The sequence below is a fragment of the Penaeus japonicus genome, unplaced genomic scaffold (genome assembly GCF_977035675.1).
Source record: "Penaeus japonicus unplaced genomic scaffold, GWHDUDI00000001_assembly GWHDUDI00000013, whole genome shotgun sequence".
Taxonomy (NCBI): domain Eukaryota; kingdom Metazoa; phylum Arthropoda; class Malacostraca; order Decapoda; family Penaeidae; genus Penaeus; species Penaeus japonicus.
This window is the reverse complement of record NW_028234415.1, coordinates 21,597,166-21,607,863: the sequence shown is the minus strand read 5'-3', so window position 1 is coordinate 21,607,863 and position 10,698 is coordinate 21,597,166. Positions and strand designations below refer to the sequence as shown.

Below are 10,698 nucleotides of genomic sequence, written 5' to 3'. Positions count from 1 at the left end.
TATCACTATTTATATTGTTGTTATCATCATCATCATCATCATCTCAATCACCACCACTCTTACAATGACTTGATACTTACTGCCTCGTACCGATCATTCGCCCGCACCATCTAACCCCCCTCCCTCTCCCCTCCCTCCTTCCAAACAGGTCCCGAGGCTCCCCCCGCGGCCCCCCCTACCTGGGCGACGAGGAGGCCAAGTCCTGCTGCGGCCTCATGGTTACGCAGGCCGTGAGCATCCGCTGGTTCATCATCATGATCGCCTTCGTCGGCCTCTGCTGCACCGTCGTCGGCACCGTGCTGGGCGCCGTCAAGACCTACAACTCCGAGTACGTCACCATCACGCTCCTCATGATCGGTGAGTTGGGTCTTCCTGTGCTTGTGTGGGTGGGTGGGTGGGTGGGTGGATATGGGTGGGTATGGGTGTTTGGGTGGGTGGGTTTTGTGTGTTCGTGTGTCTGTCTTTTCTCCTTCCTTCTAGCTTCCTCCTTCCTCCTTCTTCCTTCCTCCTTCTTCCTTCCTCCTTCTAGCTTCCTCCTTCCTTCCTCCTTCTTCCTTCCTCCTCATGCGGGAGTGAAGTCTCGCATTCCCTTCCCTTAGCTTCTTGATTTTGTGTGTGGTTGTCGGATGGCGTGCTTTTGTTTTTGTTGTTGTTGATTGGGGTTGTTTGCTGGTTTGGTATTTTTATCTTTCTTGTTTGTGCGAGTTGTTGAATGGTAGTCTTTGATGAGGGTTTATTTTTGTTCTTATTTTTTTTCCTTCTTTATTGTTTGTTGATCCGTTGTTATTTCCTTGCTCTTGTGTAGAAGTACATATTTTTTTTCCTGTTGGAGATACTTCAGTGCTGTCATTTTGTATTGATTGTTTGTGACTGGGATTTTTTTCTCTCTTTCTCTCGGGGTGTAAACAAAAGGCGGAGGAAGGGGCTCGTCGGCGTGGGCGTGGTCCTACGGGAGGGCGGGACCGTGTCGGGAGGAAGAATGACTGGAGGGCGGGATCTTCAGGAAGGAAGTGGTTCAGGGGAGGGAGGGAGGGAGGGAGGAGGTAGGGGAAGGAGGTAAAGGGAGGTGAGAGAGGAAGGGGAAGCAGAGAGAGAGAGAGAGAGAGAGAGAGAGAGAGAGAGAGAGAGAGAGAGAGAGAGAGAGAGAGAGAGAGAGAGAGATACTGAGACTGAGATACAGAGAAAGAGAGAGATACATGCAGATAAAGAGAGATTGTCTGTGTGTGGGAGAGGGAGGGTTGCGGAAGGGACCGGCCGGAACTACAGTCCTTTTGAGTTTGCTGTAGTTGGTTAACCCGCAATTGGGGAAGGGCTGGTGGGGGGGGGGGAGAAGGAGTGGGGTTTGGGTAAGAGGAGAGGAAGAAGGGGGAGAGGTTGGGACGGGAGAAGAAGGGAAGTGGAAGAGAAGAGAAGAGAAGAGAAGGGGGAGTAGGAGGGATTAGGGTAGAGGGAAAGGGAAGAAGGGGAAGGGGTATGGGTAGGGGGGAGGGGGGGAGAAGGGGAGGTAAGTCGGGGTAGGGGTAGGGATAGGGGAGGAGAAGAGGGATGAGGAGAGAAGTAGTGTGAAGGGGAAAAGAAGGGAAGGGAAGGGGAAGGGAAGCGAGAGGGGGGGCTCACGTGTGCATTGTCATGGAGCGTGAATCTGCCAGCGCACCTGCCTGGCATGCATGCCTGCCTCTCGTGAGGGCAACATGGCGGACAAAGGCACGCCGCTGACCCGTGACGTGTTTAAAGGTCTTGACACACCTTTCGGGTATAAGTAGGGGGGGTAAGGGGGTGAGGGGGACGAGGAGGATGTCCTTCCTCTCTCTCTCTCTCTCTCTCTCTCTCTCTCTCTCTCTCTCTCTCTCTCTCTCTCTCTCTCTCTCTCTCTTCATCCTTCTCTCCCTCACCCTTCCTCCTCCCCCTCTCCCTCACCCTCCCTCCTCTCTTTCTTCTCGCCTTTTCCCTCTCTTTCTCCTCCTCTTCCTACTCTTCTTCTTCCTCACATGCTTCTCCTCTTCGTTCCGCCCCTTCCACCTTCTTCGTCCAGCCTCCCCGAGATCCCTTAACGACCAATAAAGACGACCCCTCGGACGGCGAGGACGACCGTGTTAACGACCGCCACGACTTGGGTACGCGAGAAGGGGAAAGGGAGGTGGGATTGGAGGAAGGAAGGAAGGAAGGAAGGAAGGAAGGAAGGAAGGAAAAAAGAAGTAAAGACGGGAAGAGAGGAGGGAGGAAGGAAAGAAAGAAAAAGAGAGAGTTAGAGAGGGAGGGAGGGAGGGAAGAAGAGGGGGCGGAGAGGGAGAGAGAGCACTCCGTGCTAATTAGGGCACAGGTAATATGTAAATCAACTGATATGCAAATAAAGTTCAGCACCTGTACACATACGGATGGCCCTTTAAGGAGCAGCCAATGGGAGATTTCTCTCTTGTGTATTTCCTTTGGCATTTCGAGCTTTTTAAGTTGGTTGTGTCTTAAGAACCTTTCTCTCTCTCTCTCTCTCTCTCTCTCTCTCTCTCTCTCTCTCTCTCTCTCTCTCTCTCTCTCTCTCTCTCTCTCTCTCTCTCTCTCTCTCTCTCTCTCGACACCATACAGCCCCCTCCTCCCCTCCAACATGCACCCCCCTCCCTTCCCCAGCCTTATTTCCCCACGGTTGTATCATGCAATGCCTCCATTTTTAAAGGTCCTTTTACCAGCGCCTCCCCTGCTCTCCCCTGCCTGAGCCCGTCACGGGAATGTATGTCAGGGCGAGTGTCCATAACGAGGGTATGAGGTCCCCTGGGTGCGGCGGGGCAATAACCCAGGGGCTGTAATGACAGGGGTGGAAGCGCTGGCTGGGTGGGGAAGGTAGAAGGGGAGTGAGAGAGGGGGGAAGGGGCGGGGGAGAAGGACTGGAGGATAGGGAAGGAGGGAGGGAGGGAAGGGGGCACGTGTTAGTGCGACGGTCATTATTTTTGTATTTGCCTAGGGCTTCTTTCTGATGGTCACATTTGGGCTCTCGCTTTATGGGAAAAATGATATATATGATATTCCATTTTCATTATTTTAGTTCAAGTTCGGCAGTAGATATCTCCCTTAAAATGTTCCCGTATACAACAGTGCTTCGACGTTTTTTTTTAAATGCCAGACACGGCAATCAAACTCAAATATAGAACCGGAAAGAAAAAATAATAATGTAATAAGTATCATTTTAGGCCTGCGCTGCCCTACGTGACAGCGATATTTCTTCCTCTTGAGAGAGAGAGAAAGAGAGAACGAGAGGCAGGCCTAGATGGCTTCAGTCGAGACAAAGAATACCAAACACGCCTCGTTAAGCGGAGGTCGTGGCAACCGGTAGCAAGTGTGGGGGATCTTCACATTTTTCTCCGAGCTGTGGACTTGCACGTCGACCGGGATGGCAGGGGGAGAGTGCGTGCGTGTGTGTGTGGCTTGGGGAACCTCGGACGCTACTTTGGATGACTGAAAGCTTTTGTGTGTGTGTGTGTGTGTGTGTGTGTGTGTGTGTGTGTGTGTGTGTGTGTGTGTGTGTGTGTGTGTGTGTGTGTGTGTGTGTGTGTGTGTGTGTGTGTGTGTGTGTGTGTGTGTGTGTGTGTGTGTGTGTGTGTGTGTGTGTGTGTGGGGTATGTGGGTGTTTGGTTGTCGTTGTTTGACTCTATGTATGTTTTAGATTATTTGTGCATACAAACATTTTATGTGCATGCTTTTGCATATGTGTGTGAGCAGTTTGTGCCCTCGTCCGTGCAAGAAGAATCCTCCGCCATTTCACTCTCCCTCTCAGGCTTTATCCATAAAGTGACCCGACTTGACAAGGTCACAGGAGGCAGGAGGTCAATTTCGGCGGCTTAATAATAAGTTTGGCGAAGATCCTCAGTTAGGAGACGGGGCGAAGAGGGGGGAAGAGGGTAGATATAGCAACGGGGCGAGTGTGTGTGGTGGCAGGGGAGGGGGAGGGGGGGATTTAATCCTGCGAAGAACTTAGTTGCTGTTGAAGGGAGGGAGGGGGGGGGGCAGGGTGCCTAGAGGGGGTGGATGGACGCGGCAGTGGACGGGAAGTGATCCATTAGAGTTCATCTGTGGGCTTGCTATATTACTCTCCCTCTCTCGCCTTCCTCCTTTTCCACGTTTGGTCGTATTTTTTTCCTACTTCATCGTTTTGTAGTATCCTCCCCGTTTTTTCTCTCTTTAATCTTGTTCGACTTTCTCATCCTTCTTCTTCTGCTCTCTCTTCACTCTTTCTCAGGTTCGTCTTATCCCTCATCATACATTTCCTGGTTTTAATGATCTTTCTCGTGCTTTTAATCGTTTCCTTACTCTTCCTCTTCTTATTACTCGTCTCCGTAAACCTCTTCTTCTTATCCCTCGTCTCCGTCCGCTTCTTCCTCTTCCTCTTTCTATCTCTCGTCTCCGTCAATCTCCTCTTATCCCTCGTCTCCATCAAACTCTTCCACCCCCCTTTCGCCAAGACGCCAGCCCTCACGGCCACCCGACCTCCTTTGCCACCACGCCCGCAAGAGCGCCGCCCGCCAGCCATTCGTAAGGGCACCCCGCAGCCGAGAGAGTCGGGACTGGGGCCTAAATGTCGGACTCTCGTTATAACGTGCAAGCGCACTCCTGCTCGACTTCCTCTGCGTGAAAGCATGACGGGGAGGGAGGGGGGAGGAGTCTGGGGAGAACGGCGGCATCGAACGCGCGCGGATCCACCTTCCTTGTAATGCTAAGAATCGGTACTTCCGGTGCATCGGGTTGAAAGGCCGGATGTGGGCGGCGGTCGGCCGGACGAAACGCGATTTTGCGCTTGGTCGACTCTGACGGTTGACACTAGACTCCTGTGTTACGTAAAAAAAAGTGGAAAGGAGAGAGAGTAAGAGAAAATGGAAGGGAGAAAGACATTTTTTTTCTAATGAGAGAGAGAGAGAGAGAGAGAGAGAGAGAGAGAGAGAGAGAGAGAGAGAGAGAGAGAGAGAGAGAGAGAGAGAGAGAGAGAAGGGGGAAAAGAGAGGAAGAAAGAGATTTGAAAAAAATAGATAAATAGACACAGAGAAAGAAAGAAGAAAAAAAGGGAGGGAGCGAAAAGAAAGAAAAAAAATGGGAGACCGTTTTGTTTCCGGACTTCCTGGAGGAGGCTGACGCGAGGCACAGCTGGTTAAGTTGGGAGATTTAAACCCGATCACGTGTGTGTCTGGGGACGCCATATGGGACTGCGTGTCATCCAGGCTGCGATGGAACTCAGCCTCGGTGGGCTAATTATCAGCTTGTGGAGGCTTGGTGCGTCCGCCAGTCTACTTGGGGTACCGCTGTGCAAGAAAAAAAAACATGCAGGTGTCATGTTGAATTTTTTGCTATGTAAGTGTCGTGTTGTTGTTTTTTGTCGTGTAGGCGTCCGTTTTTTTTTTTGTTTTTTTTTTTAACATGTCGGTGTCATGTTGGGATGTTCCTCTTATTGAACAGGGGGATATTTCCGTCGCTGGGTTATCTCTCTGAGTGCTTTGTCTCCTCGGAAGTCACGATATAAATTGATTGTCTTTGATTGGAACATCAGGTGGAACATCAAAGGCAGAATCTACTGTTTGCTCTTGGGAGATTATTCGCTTGGATTCTAAAAGGATTTGAATTTTGATACACAAGACTGTCATTCTCTCTTTCTCTTTTTCTCTTCCTTTTTCTTTCTCTTTTTCTCTCTTCCTTTTTCTCTTTCTCTTCCTCGCTCTCGCACATGGTTGCGACTGTGAAGATACATGTAAGACGATGTAAGTAGAAGTAAAAGTTCCCTGAATGAACTGAAGTCCTTCCTTTGCAGGCGTAGGAATCGTTCTGATCACGGTGTCGGGCGTGGCCTGGCATCTGACCTCTCGTGACGCCCCATGTAGGGTCATGTTGGGTCTAGCGCCACATGACTCAGCCCGAGGAGAGCCACGTCGCTTCATGGCGAGGATGGCACCGGCTTTTGGACGCCCACACCACCCGTATGCCGGTAAGATTATGAAGACATTTTTCATTTTCTGTGTGATTTAGTTTAGTTATCCCTTGACACACACACTTGCTTGTATATTTTTTAAGCCATCCATCACATATGAATTTCAATTTGCATATTCATGTTGGATACCAGAGAGGTTTACATTACAGTAACATGACACGGTTCCAGTGTTGAATAATGATATCGTTTTGCAGCAATGATGTACCCGGAGTTCCAGTACAGACCGCCGCCTCCAAGCTATCAGGCATCAATGCAAGAATACAGGCTACGGTTGCTACTCCTGGACCGGCATCACGCCCACAATGCCTCGCCACAGGCACCCTCACCCCCACCCACCTATCGGTCTGGTACCCATAATTTTAGAGGGTAAGTTTTTTTTATAGTTTTGTATATGTATATATATAATTATTTATTTTATTTGATGTAGGGTTTGATGAATGAAGGGAAAAAGTGTAAATCATCAGTTGCAGAGGTTGATTTTTATACTGGGGCTATTTTGCTAGTTTTTCATTTAACTTGTAGTGCATTTAAATTGTAATTTTGAATATTTATTTTCATGTCCAGGCAAAGAGGTATACCTTTTTTTATATTTTTAACATTGCATAATGTAAAAAAATGTGAAGCTGATTTCTAATACATTTGATAATAATTTACAAAATAGCATACGAGAGCATGCTTCATTTTGTCCCTGTTGTGTATGGTTCACTTTGAATATTGATATTAAAATTTCCTAACGAAGAAATGTCGCATTACAGATTAGGTGTGAATACATTAGGACGGGAGAGTAACTACAGTCATCCTCCAAGTTACCGGTCCCGCGAGGGCTCCATTTCCCACAACCCTGATACGGTTCCTTCTACTCACCCCGGAGGCAACGTGGCCCCCGCCCACTCAAGAGACCCTTCGTGTCTATCGTTCCTCTCGCACGACTCCATATACTCCACCGGCGCACCGCCATCGCAGGACGGCTCCCTTCGAGCTGGCCAGATAGTGGACCGAGATAAGGTGGCCGTGGTGGAGGACTCGGCGCTGCCCCCGGCCAAGAAGGACAGCCGGAGAGACGACAACACCGTCACCATCGTACAGACCACGGACTCCTCTCAAGTGATTGGTTCCGACGCTGTGGTTGTGACAGTGTCCGGGTCGAACGCGAACTACGTGACAGCGCCATCGCAACACCAAACCACCGATGCTGAAATATCCGTCCTAGCCCACCTCTGACCGCCTTCGCTCCCCGAGTTCACTCCCCGAGGATGTGAAGCTGTGAAATTCTAGGGTTTTCTCTGACCTTCAATGCTTCTGAAAAGTATGCTTTGAATTAGGCCGTTTGGTATCGCTACTTTTATTATATGATCTTCAGTGCTGTGTTGTTCATGTAACTGAAACCAAAACTTAATAAACTGCACACTGTTTCTTTTGTCAGCTACTGGTGATATTGTTTATAGCATTCTATTCATTTGAAATCCAATTTAGTGAGAACTTTGTGAAATGGAATGCAAGCTGATGGGACATTGGCTTATGGCCAAGATGAAATAATCATTGAAATGAATATAAATTAGTCAACCATATTGTTATAATACCAGTTTTTGAAATTAAGAATGAGTGCTGTTGCCATAGTCAGAGAGGTTGTTGAAATATATTTGTGTACATATTAATTTTTGTAGCCCTTTACATTTATTTGCACAAGACCAGCCAACCTCATGTGTACTTGAGTTGACTTGAGTGCTTTATTTTAGTCATGTCTAACTTATCCGACATATTTAAAATGCATGTATGAGATGTAAATAATTACTATTGGCATTTATATATACATATATCACATAAATACTTTATAATCAATGATTGTAAAAGTGACCAAAAAATAGTCAGTTTAGATTAGGATATATTGCCAGTGTTCTTCCTGTGGTGTAGCGGTGTCTTGTGAGATCCAGATAAACAGGAATGTTGCTGTGAGTTCATGAAAGATTCCCTGATAGTGTAATAGATCTATTTCTTTTATGTAGATATTGAAACTGTAAATGATTTAGTGTCCATAGCATCATTCCTGGTCCACTGGGCCTCGCTGCTCACTGCTATGATGCTCGCGTGTCTTGTAAGGTGCTGTAGCAGAATTATCTATCCACAGTGTCTGTGAAAACAAGATTTTAATTTTGGCATATTTTTTCTGAGATGTAAAAGTCACATGGCAGTATCTTTTTTCCTTTGTGGGAACCGCTAAAGAACCTAATCTTTGGTTATGAAATGAAGACTTAGTATGAAACAAGATTGGATACTTTTCATAACAAGACTTATGGTTCAGCAGCCCCAGTTTTAGAAACGTACCAGTCGAAATGGGTAGCATCCAAGTTTAGTCAATGGTATTATTTTTTTGAAATGAAACTGCAGAACTATCTTTGTTTATAAAATATATAATTATATATATGAAAGGTTCTTCCTTCCCAGAGATTGCCATGTTCCTTATGTCAAATCAATCCCTTACACCAGAGATTATCATATTGCCCTTTAAAACTGTCCTAATGGTCCCTTCCTACTGCTTAAAAACTGAAATGTATTTTTCCCCTGTTGCATATGATATAATATTTCTGGGCATAATGTAATAAAAAAAAGGTCCTGTATATATTTTGTATAACTAAATAAAACCACCTTTACATTCATATTTTTATTTTCATTTCATGCTGTCCTGCAATCTTGAAGCATTAAGTGTCAAGTTAAAAGACAACTTCAGTCATAAGCTGAACAATATTATGTTTCACACAGGAAACAGTCGATAAATGGTGAGGTGAGAAATCATTAATACACTGGAAATGTACAGAAATGCACTAGATAAATTTTAACACTGGAAGGAGATTGTTACATGATCCTACATTTTAAAGTTTTGACTTTTGATTTTGTCACATGAATTTTTTGTTATATTCAGAAGCTAATTGTAAGAGTAAATTTAATAATAATCCCTCTTTTTTTTAACATGTGGGAGACTAGCTTCAGTACCAAAGAAATGTTTGCAGAATTAGCTAATAGCATTGCACTGGATTTGCCAAATGATTCATAGAGATGAGAGTTGAAGTAAAACAATGAACCTGCACTGAGGACAAGAGCATAAGTTTTTCTTTCACAACGAGCATTTAATTAGCATGGCTGTACATTCTAAGTTGACATGGAGGCTACAACTGTAGCCATTAGGAACACTACAAATGCACACACCTTGACTGAACAAACTAACATCACCTATACCTTAAGACAATGAGTAGCTGAATCAGCAAACTCCACCCACTGAATGAGAATGTAGTTATGTTACATTAACATTTTCACAAAAAAGGTTAAAATTGTAAAAGTAAAACTACATAGATTTGAAACAAAGCAAAAGTTTAACCTTAAAATAATGGTAATTTTACTACCTATCAGATCATGTCCTTGCATATCTGTAAGATATGAGTCAATTAAAAATTGGTAACAAAGTTTATTTTGACAGAAATATGAGTGAAGATGCACAATCCAGTCAGTGTCTTGAGGGCAGACTAACAAGCCACAGGACATCATTGTTTTAATGACTGAAATTTGGATTTATCTTACGAGGGTATATGAATGATTAATCTAATATGTAAATAAAAAAGATCTTTGTCCTAGATGAAATGAAAATGATATGCTTTAAATTACAAGATGTTCACCCTTCATTCGGATTTCTCTACTAATATATAGAAAAATCAAAATATGGTGACATATTCATGACAAAAAAAAAATTATTACAGAGTTGACTACAAATATATGTACAAATAAACTGTTGTGCCCTTTGAAATATGTACAACAAAATCACAAAAGCAGTATACAAAATAATATGAACCTGGAGAATGTAATAATTATAACACATACCTGATCAACCTAACAGATTACAAACTGTTGAGATCAGCTGATGTCAAATGTATTCACTAACTACAGTCAGAACCACCTGTACTGAAGTCACTACAGCAAGTCATGCACCATGTACGTATTGCAGTTTGAACACCAGGACTTCTTGGATGAGAAGTTATAATGAAGTTCAGGTAGACTATTCCTCCACTTAATTAAACAGAGGACATCAGTCACAAAGACTCTGTACACTTTGAAGTTTAGGAGAGAACACAATAAGGAATATATGAACCTTATTTACTTATTGGATGACCAATTTTCACAAGCAACTGGATGCTGTATTTATGATACACAGATTAATAGACATATATGAGAAGCAATCTTCTATTCACTTTTTTTTTTTTTCTCCTTCTAACTTTTTTATTTCCGGAGTCCATGTCTCACTTCACTGATTAACTAAACACATCCGTATTCATACCACACTGAATTATCCACAATATCTTTGGACTGTTTCAGAGGTGCATCATCAGAAGAAGGAGGTGGACGTGGTGGTGGCTTGGGAGGTTTAAGGTCTGGGATCTCTGGGGGAGTTGAGTGACTAGAGCTTAGGGAGTCCGGCTGGACTATGCTGGACCCACGACGGGATCTTGGGGGAACCTGTGGCGCACTGCAGAGGGAACTAGCATTAGCCTAAAGTGAGCAGCAGGGACTTAAACAAGCAAATCATAAATCAAATTTAATCTTAAATACTAATAATGAAATAAACAGGTTTTACTAATCCACTAAAAATAATTGATATTTAAGATGATAAATGATAACGTCTAAAATTGTCAATAATGCACGGTTCTGAAATGATTAGGGAAAAGCAGCAACTAGGCCTATCATGGCAGTCTTTC

General features: G+C 44.7%; 2 protein-coding genes across 3 annotated transcripts in view; one reads left to right on the top strand and one right to left on the bottom strand.

Moving 5' to 3' along the window:
• The window catches only part of LOC122245746 (uncharacterized), a 522,178-nt gene extending 513,565 nt beyond the window's left edge, over positions 1-8,613 (top strand). Inside the window, exons 2-5 of one of the 2 annotated variants that reach the window (XM_043003724.2) lie at positions 149-357; positions 5,783-5,956; positions 6,154-6,325; positions 6,715-8,613. In XM_043003724.2, the coding sequence (XP_042859658.1) occupies positions 149-357; positions 5,783-5,956; positions 6,154-6,325; positions 6,715-7,180 (1,021 nt within the window). In that variant the 3' untranslated portion in view covers positions 7,181-8,613. The remainder of the gene's footprint in view (positions 1-148; positions 358-5,782; positions 5,957-6,153; positions 6,326-6,714) is intronic. The other variant, XM_086543297.1, reaches the window with a different exon arrangement.
• Positions 8,609-10,698, bottom strand: part of Girdin (protein girdin) — a 281,482-nt gene continuing 279,392 nt past the window's right edge. The window contains exon 34 of the mRNA XM_043003721.2: positions 8,609-10,469. Coding sequence (XP_042859655.1) covers positions 10,259-10,469 — 211 coding nt within the window. The 3' untranslated portion in view covers positions 8,609-10,258. The remainder of the gene's footprint in view (positions 10,470-10,698) is intronic.